Raw genomic sequence first — 22,587 nt, 5'->3', positions numbered from 1 at the left:
ACTTCTGTTTTCCATCTAGCAAACTTAACTCTGATTATCATTTATCTCACATATTCATAACTCTGATAACTTTAGTCTTTGTGCCATTTTTTGGCGGCGCATCAGTGGAAGCACTTCGATATGAGAGCTGTGTACACCAAATGCAATTGGATTTTGATTCACAGCGACATAATTGCCCTCCACCTGAATAAACCCGCTGTCATTGTGCAAAAACTGACATCCAAATTTCACAAAGCAGTGAAGAGTCACACTCACCAGTCTATGACTTATTAAGTAGGTGGCTTTTTATTCCCCCTTTTGATCGCTTTGAGAGAGCTTATCAAATAATGTTGCCATGGAAACCATCTGTCTGTGAAGCACCCCTGTTGGCGAGGTAGCTGTGATTCAGAAGTAGTTCACAGTAGGGCAACTCAGATCATCTAACTATAATTTCAGACATTACCTCAGGTATGAGCCCAAAACTGTCATGCTGCAGACTTGATCAGAGTTTAATAGAAAATAAAGGCGCGTTAACAAGATTGGTTGTATCAGGAGAAACTCACGACCTGAAAATGGCGATTCACGACTGTTCTGCCTTCTTATAGACTGTAATAAATTACACCTGCCTTTCAAAGCTTTATCAGAACCTGACCTCTATTTCAGCTTGAAAATGACACTTTTTTTTTATAATGCTGCCATTACACAGCACAGTGAGCATGACTCACTGTAATAGCTGCAACTGTGCAGGACATTTATTCCCCCGGAGTTTTCTTTTCTGAATTTTACAATTTGATTTATAAGAGATGCATCTGATTGGACTCAAGTCCATTTTCTCCAAATGGAATAGTTATATTGCTAACAGAATCATGTTTCTCTTTTACATCAGCAGCAACTATAATTCTACTTTAACAGTATAATAGTCAGAACATAAGGGTACTAGTGTGGCAGCAAAAGGCCGATTTCTAGGTACACTGCCATGCAAAGGCTGCAATAGATGTTCGGGATAAGATCATAAATGTTCTACAATAACAAGAAACACCACAGCTAATATATACTTGGCCATCTCCTTTGGCACCTCCAGCTCTGCTCAAACAGGGTCTATGGCTACACTCAGAGAACAAGCAGATTTTAGTGTTCAACCCTGAAACGCTGCACATCAGGTCAGGACTACAACCATTTGTATATTCCTACTGTTTAAGATCCCTGTGCACTTCTTTTTGTCATTGCTAGCACCACTATTGTCTTGGGGGCACTACAAAGCCCAGCAAGTTGCTTACCATATGCAGATTCAGTGTCACTGAAAGCTACAATCCTGTATGCACTGTGTATTCAGTCCCCCACCCCCCTCCTTGTCTTAACGCTGTCTTGAAAACAGTTTGACAACAGTAGCTCCTATCTTTGGATTCTCTATTTCATTATTGTGCTTGAGATGTATTTAAGCTTGAGCCTCTGTTATAACACAAATACATTTGAGGGCTTATAATTGATGTTAATGTCGCTTGTAGTTGGTTATTGCATGGTCAGAATATCTGGTTCTGAGCTTACTTATTTTGTATGTTAGCAAACAAATAAGTAGCTTAGAAATGAGCATGTGGAAATGATGTAATCTTTTTTTGGAAAATGATTATTCTAAGTAGAGTCAGGGTTGGCAAAAGTTAGCATACTGGTTGCATACTGGTTATTTAGGCAAATTACCTTTGCAATACCATAAAACAAGCATCAGGCTAAACAGAGTATTATGGTGGTTTGAGATCAGTAATGTTAAAAGTTAAAGTTGCATTAAACCTTGAATCATTTGTTTCATTCATTCTGTTTCCTGGGATGCAAATCGGGTGTTAACATCACAAACAAACAAACAGGAATGTGTTTGAACTTTTGCCACAGCTGAGTGGTTTGAAATCCTGTCTCACAGTATTAACTGTGTCTGTACAAATTTGAGCATCTGAGAAAGCTTCAACCTCATTGATCTGTCATTCAAAGTGGACTTAATGGATTATACCTCGTGTTGCACTGCAACCTGAATCAGCACACTCTCACCATCATAGTTTACTGCATTCTTTTAACATGGACTTTGACTAAATACCTGCTAATCCAGTGAGAAGGACATTACTATGGAAGCCCGTTTCCGCCACTAAATAAAAACAAAAAAGCTAGTATCCATAACTCGAAATTTCGAGTTATGGATACTAGCTTTTTTGTTTTTTCGAGTTAATAACTTGAAATTTCGAATTAGCTCTGCCAATCAAAAATATACGTGAATGAGGTCGGTTTCTTGTTACCCGGAAGCATATGGCGCAGAGGAATGCGCACTCAAAAACGGATCCCAACAAATTGGCGCTTTCGCGAGTACGTTTGCTGATAGTAACACCATGTGATTCAGCTAATAACACAGGGATTTCATCATTTGTGAAGCCAGGCTGAAAACACTCAGCAATCTGTGCATTCACGACTGGATGTAATACCGGTAGCTTAGCTGTAGCATTTGTAGCTGAGGGCTTCAGCTTCCGGGTAACAAGGAAATGACGTCATTCACGTAGATTACTGATTGGCAGCGCTAACTCGAAATTTCGAGTTACTTTTCTCAAAATTTCGAGTTAATATGTCGAAATTTCAAGAAAATAACTCGGAAATTCGAGAAAATAACTCAAAGTTTTGAGTTATGGATCCTTTTTTTTTTTTAGTGGCGGAAACGGGCTTCCATACATTACTTCTCAAGCACTAACAGTTGTATTCCTAGATAAACTAGGCTGGAGGTACTTGATAGGTGGCTCTTTGGCCCACGAACCACATGGACCACAAAGATGTCTCTTTCTGCTTGATGATGCCACGTGCTAGGAGGTAACTGCAACACATGTGCTTCTCTGCCTTGAGAGGGGCTTTAGCAGCATGGCACTGAGAAACAGCTATTACTATGGATGACCTGCTCTTCGCCAGAGGCTCTGCAGATGGTCGCCCCAAGCAGCGAGCGCCACATCCTTCTCACATGCTAGCCCTTTCCAAAGAACTCTTCATAGTCTGAAAGTTCAGTGTTGGAAAGCTGTTTAACTAGATCCTGGCAGTCAAAACAGAACACGAGTGGTAATAGTGGAAATGTGTGAATCCAGGGTTTTCTGAGTGGTTCAGTCCTTCAGTTAAAGCTGACTTGGTAATGACTGTTAATCAGGATCTGAGTGGCCATTCTTTTCATTGGCTGCAAATAACTGCACAGTTTTGATTGCCCTCAAAAGATGACGATGTAGAGCACTATTTCTTTTGGCCTTTATTAGGTTTATCCCACAAAAACAGTATACAGTAAGATGATGTATAACACAATCAAACATCCTTTTATGATAATTTACATCCATCGGTTTGTTGGCAGAGGATTATTTCACCGTTTTACTTCCTTGTGCAAAACAGGATTACAACAATGTTTGGCAGCCCTTCTGATCTCGTGGTATGATATCAGTCTGACAGATGGACCCGAAGAGTCTGGCACAGGAAACTGCTGGTGACTTTTACTGTAGCTCAGCAGAATTGCAGGATACTGTTAAAAATCTGAATGTGACTCATCAAGCCCTGTTCCCTTCAAAAGGACACAAGAACAATAGCTAGCTATTAACATCCCTACTGATCACTGACAGCAAACTTCGGGATATGAAGGGGGTCCTGTTGAAGAAGGAGCTTTGAAACTAGGGCTCCTACTAGCTGGATGAGCTTTAAAACATTTCCAACAGAGAATAATTTTTCTTTTGAATCTGAAAACTTAATCACGTTCATCTAAATTTTATTTTTGATAGATGAGAAAAAACTATTTCCTGGGAAGAAAGCTTTTCACTGACTGAATTTTGCCTCTAACCCCTGGCAGTTGGTTATAATAAAAATAAAAGAATATAAAAACTACGGAGCCCCTCTGATGACATGGTACAAAAAATAAATAAATTGTGGCCACGAAATATCATTTCGAGGCCACGAAATAGGTATAACGTGCCCACGAAATACTTATTTGTGGCCACGAATAGGTATAACGTGCCCACGAAATACTTATTTGTGGCCACGAAATAGGTATAACGTGCCCACGAAATACTTATTTGTGGCCACGAAATACTATTTCGAGGGCACGAAACAGGTATAACGTGCCCACGAAATACTTATTTGTGGCCACGAAACACTTGATGATATATATATATATTATCCCAGGGCACATTCACTAGAACCTGCGTCAGCCATAGTACGGAGTCCTTGCTGTTGGTGATGTCCTTAAGGTGAGTGTATTATATTTTATATTTATTTCATATTGTTATCCCGCAATTCGGCAGTTATTTATTCAGACCTATATTGTTACTATGTTCTAAATGGTATCTGCTGACGTTTCAAATGTTGTATCCTCATGTTGTTAGTACACGTTGTTTTGTTGTGCTAATATGTAGCCGTAAACTCATTTTTAACTGTAGGACGTGCGGCGGCCCCGCAGCACACTTTCAAAGTAGAGCAAGGCTGAAGGCTACTAATAAATGAGGTATGTTCAACATAAAACCTTAGTTCTCTGTGTCACGAAGGTGTCTCTCTTTTACCCTGGCCACATCACCATACTAGCTGGTGCAACTAATCTGGTCTGGACAATAATAACAGTTTTAGATGGAAAGCATCTTAAAATTGCCTTTTTTTTGCTGAACATCTCCTTTGAAAGTAGCATCATGTGAGTCACACTTGTTAAGGTAATACATGCTAAATGAGCCGTAGCTTTCAACGCATTATCGGATGAAGCCTTGCAGTTACAGTAGCTCACTGCGGTTATCACGTTGCCAAGGGAACTAATAAAGCATACAGTGATCAGAATGATTTTGTATTGATGCAGGTTGTCATTGCTCATGCTGAACTACTTAAACTCCAAGTAGACAATCGCTCCATTCCTCATTACCATAGATAATATCTAAGTAATAAAACAATCATTATCAAATTCTGATTTGCCATAGATAAAGTGATTTTATAGGTAGGCTATCATGTAAAAATCTGCTACATAAAATTTATAACTGAGTGTAAAAATACTAATTTTATTTTCATGTGGTTTAGAGGTCAGCTATGGATACTCGGCTGCGAGAATTCTTAACAGAGCGCAAAGTTGAAGAAGATGTGATCAAGAAACTTGAAGATGAGAATGTAAGCCACTGCAGCTTTTGCTGTGTGCGTGCGTGTGTGTCTGTGTGTTTGTTTTTGAACGGAAAGCCGCAATCCACAATTTACTATGCACATTCTAAAAGAATTTATTGAATTTCATATTTGTGTTTAATCAGTGACATTAATTAATGACGTGATATGTTTAAAGAGTAATTTTAAAAGCAATTTTTGTTCATCTTATGTTGGACAGATGTGTACCACATTACCAAAAGTATCTGTTATCAAAAGTAGATAGCAAAAAACAACTCTAAAATATGCAGTTGTATGTATTCATTGTTTTTTTAATATTGACAATTTTATTAATTTGTTATTTATATTTTTCAGATTGATGAAACTGTCATTCCCTTAATGACAGACAGTGACCTGGCAAAGTACATCCCCAAAGTTGGCGATAGAGTCTCCACTGTGGCCTTCTGCAGACAAGCAACACTGTCACGGACGTCACCATCCAGGAAAGAATCTATACTCTCAAGGCTACGACAAAGACTGACAGGAGCTGAGGGAATGCCTCCTAAAAAGAAATTGTCTCAGTGGGCAGAAAATACAAATGCAAAACGAACAGTTAGACAAATTGAGGTTGGCTGGATGGATTTTGATGAGTCGAAGGGTGGGTTCAAACAGGTGAAGTCTGTAAGTGGTGGTGGAACAAGGCATTTATCTGTAGATAAAAATGAAACAGTGTCAAATATCAAACTTATGGCTGAAAATTTGTTTTTCCCCAATGGCACCTCAAAAAAAACCAAAAGTCTTTCACACTATTCAACTCATATTGAGAGCTCACAGATGCATGTGGATGCTTCCAGTACAGTTGATGAGTTGTATAAGCAAAGTAAAGTCAAAATTCTGCGACTTTATCTGTGTACCAGAAAGAAAACACAACAGCAGCCCCAAGACGTAGAGGCCAATCATGCAATAACCCAGCCCTCTGTGGTAGATCTCACTGGCAATGAACCTAATCAGGCCGCTGATGATCTGTTGGCGGAAAACATAAATTCAGAACCATCAAACTTTGTAATTAATGATGGAGCTTCCACAAGTGGATATTTTGAACTGAATGACACATTACCATGGGATGGTCTGCCAAATGTAGGTGAAAGTGAAGATTCTGATGCAGTTGTTATTATTAGTGGGGATAACAGGGTGGATATTAGTGTGGTTGAACTAAACCCTGAAACACTGTTTACAGAAAAAGAGTCTGATCCACCTCATCACACATTGTCTCTCTCACCGGGGCTGACAGGAGAGGCCAATATTCCTGACCAAGCACCCCCTGAACCACGATCTTGTCCCGTAATACTGACTGTTAGAAGAGGTCATTGTCTTACTGATTTGATCAGTGCCTTTAAGGACTCAAACATTATTTCATCTGAGGTCAATATCAAAATGTTGTTACCAAATGGAGAGCTTGAACAGGGGGAAGGAAGTGGTGTTTTGCGGGACTGCCTGACAGAATTTTGGATGGATTTCTATGACAGCTGCACATTGGGAGTTGAGGTGAAAGTCCCATTCATTCGGCATAACTTTCAGTGTGAAGAATGGCAGGCTATAGCTAGAGTGTTTGTTGTAGGGTGGAAGCAAGCTGGTTACTTCCCAGTGAAGCTTGCAATACCCTTTCTGGAGGAGATATTGTACGGCTCAACAACCAGTAGTTTAAAAGATTCCTTTCTTTTGTACGTCTCACAAGAAGAGCGATCTGTTCTCCTGAAGGCTTTGGATGACTTCAATTCAGTGGATACAGATGAATTGCTGGAAGTACTTGATGCACATGAGTGCAAGCAGGTTCCTACCAAGGACACACTGCTCCCTGTTTTGGCACAGATAGGACACAAAGTACTTATTCAGGCCCCAATGTTTGTAATCAAGTGCTGGCGTCCCGTTGTGGGTTCTGTAGCTGGTTTACTCCCACCAGAAGGACTGCATCATTTCATAGCAGAAAAAAAACCGACTGTAAAAACAGTGAAGGAGCTTCTAATCTTTCCAGAGGAGATGACAGCTGCCCAGTCAACAGTTTCTCGTTACCTGAAAAGGTACATTGGAGAAATTGATTTCAATTATCTTCAGCTTTTCCTGCGGTTCTGTACAGGATCCAATCTGTTGGATAAAGCCATACTAATTGAGTTCATAGAAACTACAGATTTCCTCCGCAGACCACAATCCCACACATGTGGATGTGTACTAAAGCTGCCCCTTGGTTATCACAGCTATCCAGACTTTCGCAGTGAATTTAACAGCATTCTCGCAAGCTCTATGTGGGTGATGGATGTGGTGTAGGCCAGTGTTACCCAACCTTGGTCCTCAAGGCACTCTGCCCTACACGTTTTAGGTTTTCCACCCTAACAGTTCATAGAAACACGGGTGTAGTTAACAGTAACATGAAGGAATGAATGTGAATGTTCAATAGACTGGGTGGTTAAGTTCTCTTAACAGTGTAGCCCGTTGTGCCTTTTTCATGTGCAGCCTTTTTTTTCATCTGGTCAGTAAGTGCTTTCTTAGTTTCTCCCCCCAATTAAAATAGTAAGCTAAAGGGAATGTTCAGGTTTTTTAAAGTGGAGTTACCTGTAGTAGACAGCACTTAGCACTTTGATTTTGCAGAAGCAGCAGTGAGTGTTGGGGACAAAATAAGGCAACAAATTGGTTGGGGAATGAGACCACAAAACAACACCAGTTGAAAATACATATACATATTTAAATAACATTTTCAGTGCTTCACCTGGTAGGAATCCGTACACTAAACATAGAAGTGCATCTGTTCCTGCTGCACACATTGTTACTGTGTTTTTGGCTAGTGCCAAAATAAATTACTAATTTTAACATTCTAATACTTTTTTACTACAGGAAGAGTAACAAATATTTCCAATATAGCATACAGTAACAGTTCTACAAACTGGAAGATTGCTGAGTGCTTTCTACTGTATATACATACATAAGTACAACACCATTACAAATACCATATTCCAACTGATTAAGCATGTTCTATATTAAAGTATTTCAGATGTTTGCAGAAATCTTAATAGAAACAAGAATGTGAACCTTTATGTTCCTAATGGGTTTAGAAGAAAAGTTGTCAATTACAGAGATTGGTTACATTGTAAAGAGGTTTGTATAACATTTTAGAAATAACTGTTATTTTATCCTGTTATTATATGCAAAATACAACCTGTTTTTGAGTATGGTGTATTTTGAAAGACACCAGTAAACCATTCTCATTTGTACAAAACTTTGTCCTCTCTGTTACATTCTATACATCTTTAAACATGAACATGTCTAATGACACAGCTGAAAGTTATTTAACTACTCATTCTATAATGTCATACACGTGCTGTGATTTTTAAGAAAAAAAGCCGTTCTTTATCAAACATGGGATTGCTTTAATCTATTCCACAATAACAAAATTATAGGCTCAAGAAACATTTGGAGCATTGGTGACACAACTATGATTCTACACTTTAGCCTACTTGGTCTTCTTGTCTAATTGATCACAACATTAGATATATTGCCAGTCTATGTGGTTGTTATCCAAGGTGCTCTTTTTTTGTTAGAAATTAACACATTTTTGGTACCAAAAACTATTATGAACAACTTTTGATGCTTTAACAGTGTGATAAGTTTAACTCAATCCCAAAAGGATTTTTTTTTTCTAACCTGTATCATATTTTAGTTTAATACTCCACGCTTTGTAGCTACCAAGAGCAAGCAACACTTCATGATGAGTTAATTTACTGACATGGACAAAATGAAAATTATGTTATACAGTCTTTTCTGATAATTTTGATACAAAGACAAGATAACTACACACTGGAGAAAAATAATTACTTAATAAGTACATTAAGCTGTAGGAATACGTACTGAAGTACAAAATGTACTACATTTGTATGTTTGTGTCCATTTAAGTAGCCTCAAATAACTGTGAACGAACTGTATCCCTGAGATGAAAATATAAATCAAGGGCCTGGGACATGGTAGATGGGAATTCCAAGCTTGATTCCTCCATTATTATTGTGCACAAATCAAATACTTGCACATCACATGGGACTGAACTAACAAAAGTGCAACTATTTTTACACAAGGTCAAATCTTCTGTCAGTGGAACGAGACAGTCTTCTGCACCCCAAAGGTGAGGGGCCATGTACATGACATCAGGTATCCCACAGGGCACGTTGTTATTCTTTGAGGGCCTTATACGGTGAGCATTCCAAACACTCCGGATGTCATTCAATACCTCCTGATGAAGAAACAAGAATTAGGTCAGAGCTGTAATACAAGGCATTTTTAAAATGGTCGAAAATAAGTGTGGTGCATCCTTAAATGAATTGAAAAGCAGCAATGTTTGGATGCAGTTTAATGAAAACCAAAGGAAGAGGGAGTGATGGCAAAAAAAGAAAAGAAAGAACCACACCAGGCAAACCACTGAGTTGTGGGATCTGGGCTTTATACTAATACTAATACTAATCTTGGTGCGGATGCGCAAAGCTTTTCAACTTTATGCGCATAATACAGGTGACAAAATCAATATTTTTCAATCCCATGAGGGGATCCAATATCATCTCAGACCTGAACGTACCAATGATAGAGCGCTGAAGAGTTACTGATGCGTGAAGCCTGACTGCTTTTGACAGACTGGCAGTGACAGATCGTTAGCTGCAGCATAACTGCTGATGCAGAATGAGTGCAGACAAGGATAATGTCCTCCGATCAGAAAAAAACAACATTTAAGTCGTGCTGACTTCTGATCAGTTCAATTGGCAAAGTGTTCCCTGATTTAAAAACTTTGGCTGGGTTGATGCTTCAGCCTCCATTACGCACATACAGAGCGCAGTTGACCTTCAACAGCGTTAGGAATACATTGCATTTACCGTACGGTAAAGGTAACGTCGTTTTAACTATGTAAACAATTATTTTGTTACCCTTACTGCTAAAACAGCTTAATTTAATGTAATTAATTACCACCACTGGTTATCATAATATGGGTCATTTACCTGAATGATTGGCATGAAGCAGAACTGTGACAGAGCTTTGTCAATGAAATCCCCAAAGAAGAATCCTTCGTCCTTCAGTTCTCCTAGAAGCTTGATCCATGACTCGACTCCTTCTTTTCTCATCACTCCCCACCAGCTCTCAATTCTCTGGTTTGCGGTACTTGCTCCTGTGACGTAGCTTCTGTCTCCTGCTCTATCATCCCCGTCATTTCTCCGTAAATAACGCTGGAGGTCTCTGACCAACACGTTCTCAGTGCCCATGTCAGTTCGTACGAGCCTGGGGAAACCCCCACGACTCTCCACTGCTTCCACAAAGTAACCTCCGATAACCTTTGGGTCACTGTTAGTGTGTGCGGCCCGCAGCCAAATGATGTTGCGTGAGAAACCGTCGATGCATCCATTAATACATATCCCATATGGCTTTAGTTTGTCATAAGAGTCTATGTGCCACACAAAGTTAGGCCCCTGAGCAAAATATTGCCTCCTTCTGAGACGTCTGGTCTGGCGAACCTGGGAACCTACTGGGTCCAGTAAAGAGATGAGGATCCTGACGTCTTCTTTCCTGATCGCAATGCCGTGTTGTTTGCACTTTGTAAACATCCACCGATAACCGTGATCCTTCCCAGGCCCTTGCAGTTGGTTCACAATAAAATCTATCCCGGCGTCCAGGTCGTACTTACGTCTGTAAAGCGACTTGGCTCTCAATATCCGGTTTAAATGTCTCTCCGTAATGATGGTTCCTTGCATTGCCAGGCTTTTCAAAATGCATTTGTAGCTCATTCCCAGCCTGAAATAAAACTCAATCAGACTGTCTCTGTCCATGGTGTATTTAGCCTACTTTTATGCTTGTGTCTCTACGCAGCTGTCCAGGAATTCTATCAATAAGATGTGCGCACGTTATCTATTTCGTGGCCACAAATGCGTAATTCGTTGCCACGTTATACCCAATTCGTGCCCACAAATTAGCATTTCGTGCGCACGTTATACCTATTTCGTGGCCTCGAAATGATATTTCGTGGCCACAATTTATTTATTTTTTGTACCATGTCATCAGAGGGGCTCCGTAAAAAACTGCTCTGAAAAGTAAATCCTGTCATAATTAATGCATGATGAAGTAACCCTCAGATGCTCTCTCTCTCCCTCCCTCTCTCTCTTTTGCAGACACAGGACACATCTCAAGTCACTTTGAAACACCATTGTTATGATAAAACCAATTGAAGCGCACTATCCCTCCCTGTAGTTTGCATTCCCCTGCATGGTAAACTTGCATTATTTTACTTTTTGTGTCAATTCAATCCTATGTTGCATCTATATTCTTGTTTCAAGCTGTCACTTCAAACCACTTTGCCTGGACTTTGATGGACTTTGCCTACAGAGAGAGCCCGAGGACAACGGATGCCAAATAAGAAATCAGCTGCAGGGCCTCTGCCTATATAAAGATGTCCACAGCTGGTGTTTTGTGATGACAACTGTTGTTTTCCAAAGCGAATACATTATACATGCATAAGGACTAAGGAAAGCACGACTTGTGTCAGAGGCTGGCTTCTTGTTGGAGTACATGCTTCTTTGAAGGAATGCCTCTGCAGACATATATAAATGCTTGCTGTGGACCAGCTAAAACTCAGCCTCCAAACATGATGCTGAGTGTCATCCAAGTTCCCTCTGGGTGCTCAGGCTTCCTCCTGAAATGCATGTTTATTTAGTTCATTGGTGATTGCAAATTATGAATATAAATGCTAATGAATGAATGAGTGAGTGAATGAATCTATTACAGGCAGCATGGTGGTCCAGTGGTTAGCACCGTTGCCTCACAGCAAGGAGGTCAAGGGTTCAATTGTGCCATCTGTGGAGTTTGCATGTTCTCCCCATGCCTGTGTGAGTTCACGCTGGGTACTCCCTCCCACACGTAGTGGTCTTAGGTTAATTGGTGAATCCAAATTGCCCATAGGTGTGAATGTGAGTGTTGTGAATGGTTGTCTAACTCTCTCTGTGTTAGCCATGCTGGTACGATTCTGATAAGAACTTAATAAATCACTCTCACGGAAAGCCAACACAGCTTTGGTTAACAGGCGGTGCTTGAAAGTTAAACTTGAACACAAGTGGCAGAAACAGGGCAAAGCAATGCATCCAGCTGTCCAGGGAAGAAGAGGTGGGTGCACTGATGCCTGAAACAGGTTTGTGTAATAACGTATGTTGAGCATTTATTTCTATGGTGACCATAGTTTTCCATTCATATAATCTAAATGTGGCCCTCAAAGCACCTCGCAAAAAAAATGAGCTTCCTTTGTTTGTTATTTCAGGGGAACCAGAAATAGCACAGAGACTCTTGGCAAGTACCGATACAGTACCTGCCATAAATAAACAGACATGAAGACATTTGAATGCTGAACAGCTTCTCCACTTGGCTGTGTGCCTGCACTGAAAACCCCTCTGAGCTCTGGCACTTAAACATTTGATGCCAGCACACTCACCTGCTGGAGCGTAATCAGCTTTACGAGAGAGGAATGGTGAATAAGGCTCCCTGTGATCGGCTTTTCATTTTAGCAAGAAAAGAAAAAACAAAACAAAAAGCATCTTTTGCAGCTATCTAATAATTAAACTCTACACTACATCGCTCAGTGTACGTTAAAATCTCTCTGCTTCTGATAAAATATTAGATCTAGCCTGGCACACTGGGATTTGTTTAGTACTCAGACACATTTAAAAATTACCATGTTGAAACCCTATGAAGGATTAAAAGACACATTGCAAAGTCTCAAATTTTGATTTGTGCATTTTAACGTGAGCAGCAGAGGCACTTCTGGCTGAGTGTATTGAAAATAAATGAAAAAGCCCTTTGAGGTCAGCAGGTTCTCTCATTGCTTCTTTGCAACTCAAATCATTTGCCATTGACGTTATTCAAGAGTATCATTATGTAACACAGTGAGAACCAGATCCCATATTTACCCTCTGCTGCTTTTTGGTTGTTCTAATTTTAATTTCTTTTTCACCATTAGCTGTGATGTAGGATGCTAAAAAAAATCTTGGGCAAGTGGATAAATCCACTGGCTGCAAAGAGTCCTCTAAGTGCTGTGATGGGCTGTGATGGGAGGAGGTAAAATTTTAAAAAAAAGATCAGCTTTCCTCTGGAGAGATGTGACTTGCAATGACAGAATCCACAGAATTGTTTAAATTCACATGGTTTGCTCTTTCAATGATTTATAATGAGAATAATGCTTTCTTATCCAGAGAGAAAAACTGAGGATCTTAAAGCTTCCATGACTGGATTTGACATTAATAATATAGCCTGTATCATATTTGTTTGTAATGTTTTAAAAATGTAATACTGTACTCTATAGTACTCATTTATGACAAAATTACTTATAAACTATGTTTTGTTACCATATTGTTCCTCACAGTCTTCCCTGCACTCAAACATTTGCCAAAAAATCTTAAATTTACTGCATTTCAAAGTGCATTGCAATCACCTTAACATCTGCAGTGATTATGTTCAATTGCTAAATAATCATATAAAACTTACATTGCTGTTGATGCCTGCAGCTGTGACCTTTACAAGTGACAGCAGCACCCCCTCCGCAGGGGCCACACCGAATCACACTGCGCCCTTCATGATTTCGCGTCATCTGAAAAGCTTGTTTCAGGAGAATCTGTTCTGTGGCAGTTTGCTGCCAGAGGAACCATTTAATCATGGATGGCTACCAAAAAAATCACAGCGACATATTATACTGATTACATCAGATTCAGTGTCCTGGCATGTTTTGGAGTTAAGGAACAATAACAGGTTGACATTTATTACTCTGCAGGCTTTTAAAATGCCTGGCGTGCTGTGGGGTTGCGCTTGCACAACGCTATCAGGCTGATGACTGATTAAAAATCATCTTTTCCCCATCATCTCCTCAATATGTTCACGAACACAGAAAAATAACCCCTCTGATCACCCGTTGCTATAGCAACTCCAGCTTTAGCGCCGTGATGCTACAAGGCCACGGATGCTGTGGTGATATCAGGCGTTTGCGGCAAAACAGCACAGTCTGTGAGCAAAAGTACTTGGCACGCCGTGAATAACGACCGGAGAAGATAATTAGGGACAGAAATACAACAAAGAAAAAAGCGTGAGTAGGGAGGACACAGAATATGATAATCACGCTTCATATGGACACTATGCAGGACAAACCCTTCATAGTTTCATGCTGTAAATGAATTAAAAGGCTACTTGGTCCTCCACCTTAAGAACACGTGTCAGTAAGTGTGCACTACAATGAAAAGTATCAGCAGAAAAAGAAACGATGTCGACTCTAAGACATTTTTTGAGACTGCAGCACAATGAGGAAGAACATGATGTTGTAGCGACAGATCCCCGAGACTCTCGTCTGTCTCTGAGTCAAGATGACAGCTGAGTCTACATTCTGCACTAACTACTGCTTTGCCTCATTACATCACAGGTGTAGTCGTGACTGACAACAAAGTGACTAACTGTTAAACGTGTCAGATGTTGCTCTGTGCCACTCAGCATTATAAATCCTGTCTTTTTTTTTGCTTTATTCCTTTGTTCGTGAACATGCAGAGAGAGATAAGAAGTATATTAATATCTCCTTAAACAGGTAAACTTTGTAGCAGCTCAGGAAATAATGCTTAGTTCTTGATGAATCCTGGCTTGCTTTCTTATCAAAATTTCAGTTACTAGACTGCTCTCAGTGTCGTGTCTGCTAGAAAGAGGAAGTAACAGGTAACGGGTGTATCCAGAGGTCAAACTTAACTATTATCACCTAGAAGTATAAAAATCAACACGTACGCTTGGTTAAAAAAGATTAGTGTTTCATAACACATGCTTCTGAGAAGGCTGAGGTAAAACTATTCAACACAGTGCACCGATCCCTGGAAATAAATGACCTCGCATTGCTGCAAAGCTCCTCTGCCACGCCATCGTAAGAGTGATCGATGCTGGTGAGCACATCGTGAACAGCTGAAAACTCGTGATCCCAGTTGGCATTAGTTATAAATGACCAGTATGACATGTTGGCTTCTCTCAATACTTCCAGATGGCACCCAGTGATACCGCGGTCAACGGTCTGTCTGCGACGCAGCGAAAATGTTCGTCCTGGGTGGGAAGCTTCAGGTTTATTTGGCTCAGCAGATTTCTGCTGAATCTATTTCTTTTTGCACGAGGTGGTAGAACAGTTTGTAAAACTGTTTGTTGGGAGTCTTTAGAGTAATTCATTTAGATTAGTTATTAAAAATCTTTGTTTCTATTAAATATAATTTCTGGACTCTTTTGGCCTTTTATTTGTGAGCACATATGGAGCATTGAATGTTGTCTCCATCCATTTGTTGCTTTCAGTACCAGGTTTTCCATTAGCGGCATTATTTTACTATAACTTCAGCTGCTTCTCCTCAGCTCTGCTAAGAATCATTAAAGTGATGGTTGGGACTTCCATTCAGTCAGTCTGTCAATGAATCTATTAAAACAGATTATCATGGATTTCAAAATCTTATTTGGTTGTCATTTGTACCTATTTTCAGTGATATCATCTTTAATAGCAGGAAATTAACTACTCATATCCTTTCTTTTTGGACATATTTTTCAAGTAATCTATATTTGACAACAGTACAGTAAAACTTCAATTTGTAATTTTGGTGTGCCATCCCAGTACTTTTAGTCGCTCCCCACATGGCCACACTTATGAAAAATGTCTGGAGGTGCACGTGATTGCACAATACTTATCATTTATTTATTTATCATCATTATTTACAGATTTAAAAACAATTCGTGTAAGAATTCTTTTTCTTTTTCACAATTCCTCGTTTATGTGCTCATACACCTGTATGGGCTTTAAAGGGCATAAATGCAGGTCTCAATGAGTAAAAAAAGTCAACCTGTAACCTCACAGCTGGATCAACACCTCTATTTCAAAAAAGAAAGAAGGAAAAAGAAAAAAGGAGAAAACATTTTAACACGGAACAAGAAACAAGCAAACAAACGATGGTACAAATGAGTTTACTTCACCTAAACGGTGTGGAGTCTGAAAGGAGGCACTAGAACATTAATTAAGAAGGATTTTAAAAAATAAACTGATTGAATCTGTATTTAAGTGATGCACTAAAAAATATAAAGATCATTAAATCTGTCAGTGTTGTTTCCGTACTCGGTAAATCAAAGTAAATCAGTCCATCACACTGAGCCATAGCAGAAGCTTCATGGCTCTGATTTGCTGCCAGCACATCGGTCAGAGTCATTTTTTTTTCTATTCGTGTCATTACATCACCCACACCCGGCGTTCCTTTCCGTTCTGACGGCTAAGTTTGTTAACACAGTTGCTGGTAGCAAACTTACACACGCATAATACGTTCACACTGCTTTTATGTGTCAATCAATCACTCGAGGTTACAAACGAGTGAACCTATCTGAAGACTACATTTCAACTCGCTTAACCCTAAAATCACCTTTTTTCTTTTAATTTACTTCTTTTCTTTCCGCTTTTCTTAGTTTTATCAGTATATCTGAGATTAACTCCTGTCTCTGCGCCCCCCCTCCTCCTCCGTACCCACTGTGTCCTATTCGCTGTGCCGTGCGCTCCGGACCCTTCGCTCCCTTTTCTCCCCTCCTCCCCTCCTTTCTCCTCCTATCTCCTCTCCTGCTCTCCGTGCAGATCTCGACGCACACGGGCACAACAGATGGTACAGTACCACAGGCTGCAGGAGCGCTAGAATCGGCTGTAGAAGTACTTTTTATTTCTCTGAACTTCACAGGGACGTAAAGTGTAATAGGAGTGGGGAGTGAGGACAGACTCGACTTTGACAGGCACTGGATCCTACGTTTAGTGGCGGAATTTGGAGTCAAGGTAAGTTGTGGTGTTTTTTTTTTCTTTTCTGAATAGCCGTCCACATGTAGGAATGTGAAAGAGAAAAAAAAAAAGCGACCACGTACAGGCTTTATTTTATCGATCTGTTTAGTAAACCCAAACATTTGGGTTTGTTCTGTAGAATGTGCTGAATAAAATGACTATTGCAACCTGACGATTTTGGTTACTATATATATATATATATATATATATATATATATATATATATATATATAATGAAGTTATGTGACATCCACATTTTACCACATGTTACCACTTTTTCATTAGTGATCGCATCCACAAGAAAACTGGATTTGAATATGTAACGAAGTCCGCCAATAATAAGAATACAGAAGAATGAACTGGAATCCTTAACACCTCCAATCCTTGTTTAATTATTTATTTATTCTTAACAGCAAGTTTCACTCTAGTTTCTATTCCCAGAGTTTATTACAGCACTCTATCTTCACTGGTTCCCCCGGCACAAACACATGCACAGTACGTGCTGATGCTGAACGTGCAGGAGATGCTCTCACATCACCCAGATAAATTCAATCATAAAACGATCGGTGCTGGCGATTGCCACTCTGCAGAGCAAACTTTCACCGTGGGGAAAAAAAGCTGGCAAACGGTGACATGTCAAAGGTCAATAATGTTCCTTTGAGACCTGCTGTTGAATGAGGTTTACCTTAAGTCATTTTGTCATTGCTCAGAAGCAGATGAAAACTTCCAGATGTGAATGTAAAAAATTGACTTAACCTTCCTGTCGTGTTCGGGTCAAATCGGGTCAAATTAATCAACAAAAAGTTTTAATGACATGTTTTTCATTATGCCTCACATATGTCATGAGGGGCAAATGTTTTAGGTAGTGGTAATTTAAACCACTAAATTGCACTGATGACCTTTGTATTAATTCAATTAAGTTTAGTTTTGTTGGAAATCTTAGATTTTTTTATTTTTTATGCTGAAATCAGGATCTCTCAAGAACAGCTAGCAATGGATAGAAGCCGTACCCTTGCCAGATGATTGAGTCACACTCAGAATTACATAGGAAAATAAATACTACAGCATTTCCATTATAGAGTCATGCCATTCATCATTAACTCATGTCCTTAAGGTACTTTAAGAAGGGTGATGCACTGGTGAGCTGTATGTAATGATTTGTTTAGTCCCAGAAGAGGTTCAGACCTCCGCTTAACCCCATGTGGCCCCAGTGGCAGCAGGAAAGTGCAGCAGATTACCACCTAGCCTCGCAATTTGTACACAATTAGATCTCCGGGGAGAGAGCTGCTCCAACTTTGCATTGCAACTGCTCTTGACTCTGCGTGAGCTTCTGGCACAATATAGATGTGGAAGGTGCAGCGACTGTTTTGAAAAAGGCAAATGCAAATGTACGAATCTGTTATTGTTGGTTTATCTACGAGGACAACAGTAACATTGCTAATTAATAGAAATAATTGGGAGAAGAGCAGAGCTGGTTCCCCTGGTCTGTAGAAGTAGCTGTGGGATCACTTTCACGAGGTTTGCTCATTCAAATCTGTGCTTTTTCTCAAAGTACTGCAGCACATTCAATTATGTAATATTACACTGTATCCTTTGTCTCTGAGATAGTTTATTTGTGCTCATTAAAATTTTTGTGGGACCGCTGAGAGCCACTAATGTGCAAGACCAACATAAAAAGCTGAGTTGTGCTGAGCGCCTGTACTGTGTGTAGATCTGAACACAGAGTGAGCCACAATATTGGTACATAAATTGGTATGTACTGCAGTGAGATATCACACAGAGGACCGGTGAGATTATCATATATATATAGCATTTCTTTTCTGCTCTAACAAGTGGAAACAGTGATGCAGTGATGAGGAGGAGCAGAGGAGTTTGCTCATTTTGGAGGAGGCTGTGCTGCTTACACAGATGCTCCCAGTGTGGTATTTTTCATTACATTGTTTTCAATGTTGTGAGAAAATAAACATAGTGGGCGAGGGGAGTTTAATGACTTAAGTCAGAAGAAACATCCACCGAGTGTGGCAGGGTTAGAGATAAAGTAATAAGAGATGGGACAGGCTGTTTTTATGAGGACTGTAGCGTGTGAGTGCGGTCTCTCCTTTTGAAGAGCGGAATCAAAAGGCATGTGGATACTCAGCCACTGCAGAGGCTGACTGTTGTATTGACTTTACATAACACAGATGTGAGGTATGCCTCATAGATACACATTTTTACCATTTAAACTGTTTATTTCACTTAAAAAAATATTTTTCTAGACTTAATAAGCATGCCAAACATATTAAATGCTACATTTCAGCAGAGAGAAAATTAAATTGCATGATGCATTGTTGCTCATTAGAAACCATTTCCAAACAGCCTGCAGACCCTCAGTTTCATAAATGTGGTGCCATGCAAATATGATGTGATGCTCACAGCAAACCATATACTGTAAACAAAATAAATCATGCTGACTTCCACTTCCACGTATGCAAATGCTGCCACTATTATCTCTGATTCAGGGTGCCCTGTTTAAATTAATATGCTTCATTTGACGGCTTTCCTAATTTTGCTGCGGCTCCTGTCCGCCCATCAAATTGAAGTCGAAGCTGGCCTCACGTGACTCAAGCGGCCAAGCAGGAATAAGTGATACCATCAAGTCAGAGACTAAGTGCACAGCGGCTGCTGTATCCGTGCTTGTAGCACTCCATTTACAGTGAATCAATACCCCACTGTGACAAGTGAGTGAGAGGAAAATAAGGGGTATGCTATAGTAAAAAATCCTGCAGTGATACCTGTGGCAGCTGTTAAGGACTCACGCAATGCAGCATCTAACATTAAGCTGCTAATCTCAACATGAAAGAGAAGACGCTCACGTTTGTGACAGAGAGGGAGGTTGCATTTAAAATGAGTACACTGAGCATACAGTGTATGCATACATTACTGGTTGACTGTCAGAATCCTTGTAAGCTCCTACGGTACAGCTCCTATAGTAATGAATTTTCAATACAAACAGCCTTCCAGATCATCCTCTGACTGTTAAAACACATCACAGCAGCTATAATAATAAATGTTATTACTGATTTATTATTATACATTGGGAGGCTGATAAAAGCAGAAGAAGAAAATACATCTGTGGAATTGACCATCATCACTTTCACGAGTGGCATGCAACAGTCAGCGTCTGGAATTGTGCACCGATGTATAAAATCGATAAAATATAAAATCAGTCAGGTGGACTGTCAGCTGCACTGAGCATCATCCTCTGTTTTTAATCACATGGGACATTTCATGTATTTTTTTTCTCTGTCCTTCTATCCAGTGGGAAGTTGGGCGACTGTTTGAAAACGCAGATGCAAAAAAACTCTTTTTGCATCAATCCAGTATTTAAGAATCTAATTATGTTCTTTTTCTTTTTCACATAGACCCTGTATGAAAGATGGACATAGCTTCTGTGAAAAGTGAACTCAGTACATTCTTACTAATCTGTGAGAGACTCCTCACAAAAGACCTCTTCCCTGATCTCTTCAAGTCTTATTACATATGACATGATGTTGGAGTCCAGACTGGTTTGACTGGCTTCAGAAACTAAGATGCAACGATTACAAGTTACTCTGACCAAGGCTCTAAAAGTCACAGTAGTTACGTCCAAGTTTCATATACAATCAGTGAAATCCAATGAATCCACACCCACAGAGCTCTAATGATACGCATTAGATGAGTTTATTAAAAAAAATAACAATAATAATAAATGGAACTTCAAATATTTTGTGAAATCTGCCTCAGCTAATGTCTTTTTACTTGTGAGATCCTAGTCTAATATCAGAGATCAAGTTTTCAGAGGCTGTAAAATAGGCTCTGACATCTGCACGCCTCAAGAGTTGTTCAGTATAATGATACTTCCACAGCACTGAGCTACAGGCTGTAGTTGCACATGCAATATGTATCAGGAAACTATTTTTGTCCATGTTTCAACTTCCACACACCACTGACTGTGCAGTGCCTCGCATGGATCATTGTTTACTCTCACCTTTACTTTTTTAAGATGCTTTGTTTGTTTCTCTCCTTGGTATTGCAGCTCTGCTTATTTACTGCAACGTGTTTTGTAATTTGGTGTTGTGAGGGAGGCGGAAGCTGATGAGAAAAGAAAAAAAGAAAGATGCCAGTGCATGCTCTGTAGAGCAGATCAGCTGTGGATTGTCAGTCTCTCACCGCTGCTTTCTTATTAGGCTGGTTTTTTCTCTGCAGGCACTTGGGACAAGTTGTTGACATGAGTCATTATGGGTCGTACCAGGGGAAGACACGGAGCGTGGTTGTGTTGTAGCATGTCACGCTGCCGGCTCTGTTTACGGAGAGGAAACAATTAAGAGCCTTATAAATTGAGAGAGTGTGTCCATGTGGAAATCACGCAGGAAGGAGTTGTTTCTATCCTCAAACCTCATCTTTAGAGGAAGGGTTACCACAGCACCACGAAGCTTCAAAGAGCCACGCTGCCTGGCCATCCACAAATAGAAAATTTAAAGGGGAATTTTAAATTGAAGCAGATTAATATTTCACCTCAGGATTGATTCGCTCTGCCGTTGTCTGACATTTTCATCCGCAAGTGAGTTGCTTATGCAAAAATCAGGCAGTGACGTTGGTGTGGTCCTGATCTGGCACATCTCCTCCTTTTCACACTGCATTAGAAGTAACAGGCTACCTATTGCTGTCATTGGCAGTTTGTCACCCTACTTTGCCTGCTCTGTTATTTTCTCATTCACAGTAGTGAGAAGAAAAAGGGGGCTTAAAGCGATGTTGATTTGTGGTGTTGCATCTTGAAACAAATTGTTGTTTCCATTAATATTTGAGGGTCTAAAGAAAATTTAGACGTTGACATTTTGCACATCAGTGCATGTCTGCAGTATGTTTCTGCCCTATAGAACAAAACGCTGATGAAATGTGTTGAAATTTCTAGCGATATTTCCTTTTAACTTCCGAAATCAGTTAAATAAAAAAACTACTGTCGATGTAACAAGATTATTATCTGGGACAAAAAAATGAAGCACTTTCATGTTTGTTGTGTTCTGCGCATGAGGAATGTTATTGGTTTTTCTGTCTCTTTTAATACTGTCTTGCCTACATGTGGCTCTGGTCCCTGTTGCATGTTGCACAGTTGAAGGACAGGGGCAATCTGTTTTCATTAAAGTTGTATGACAGGACCTGAATACAACGGGGCTGTTGCGTGACTACAATCAATGGCGCTCTGGTCGTTTGTCACCATGGTCACGTGGGCAGAGATGTGCCTTGAGTTGCCCCCTGAATCAGGACTTAATGAGAGTCTGAATTCAGCCTGAGGGATAGAAAGTATTTTTTAGACACCTTCAAACGGAGGCGTATTTCAGCTTGAGCAGGCTGTATTGTCTGTGTGTGTTTTCTGACTTCGCTCTGGATTTCAAGCAAGATGACAAGCTCAGATTTGTCAGTTTGCAGTTTTCAGAAGTGTAACACTGCGGCTTTGGCTTCTGGCAGAAAAGAGGAGAATGGGGAGGAAAGGCTCGGTGATAGAGCTGGCAGCTTTTAAGACAGTGTGCAATTAAATCAGAAATGTTAAAGGAGGGCAAGGATTTTGTTTTTTCTAAAGGAGGCAACTTCAATCATACGTGAACTGCAGGCTTAATCAC

General features: G+C 39.9%; 2 protein-coding genes and 1 long non-coding RNA gene across 3 annotated transcripts in view; 2 read left to right on the top strand and 1 right to left on the bottom strand.

Annotated features, from left to right (window-relative positions):
* Positions 1-4,115: 4,115 nt before the first annotated feature.
* On the top strand, positions 4,116-5,866 carry LOC143418584 (uncharacterized). Its single transcript, XR_013098592.1, has 4 exons — positions 4,116-4,220; positions 4,410-4,474; positions 5,029-5,115; positions 5,458-5,866. It is a non-coding gene; the product is annotated as an uncharacterized LOC143418584 (long non-coding RNA).
* Positions 5,867-9,019: 3,153 nt separating this feature from the next.
* Positions 9,020-11,071, bottom strand: LOC143418708 (uncharacterized). Its single transcript, XM_076884426.1, has 2 exons — positions 10,110-11,071; positions 9,020-9,355 (listed from the first exon to the last, which is right to left on the bottom strand). The coding sequence occupies exons 1-2, from the start codon at positions 10,929-10,931 to the stop codon at positions 9,020-9,022; spliced, it is 1,158 nt and encodes a 385-aa protein (XP_076740541.1). The 5' UTR covers positions 10,932-11,071.
* Positions 11,072-16,675: 5,604 nt separating this feature from the next.
* camkvb (CaM kinase-like vesicle-associated b) overlaps positions 16,676-22,587 on the top strand; it is a 47,685-nt gene continuing 41,773 nt past the window's right edge. Inside the window, exon 1 of the mRNA XM_004571932.5 lies at positions 16,676-16,948. The gene's annotated coding sequence lies outside the window, so the exon portion shown is untranslated. The remainder of the gene's footprint in view (positions 16,949-22,587) is intronic.

The sequence above is a fragment of the Maylandia zebra genome, linkage group LG5 (assembly GCF_041146795.1).
Source record: "Maylandia zebra isolate NMK-2024a linkage group LG5, Mzebra_GT3a, whole genome shotgun sequence".
NCBI classification, from domain to species: Eukaryota; Metazoa; Chordata; class Actinopteri; order Cichliformes; family Cichlidae; genus Maylandia; species Maylandia zebra.
Note: the sequence above shows the minus strand (reverse complement) of the source record. Positions and strands in the feature narration are given on the sequence as shown.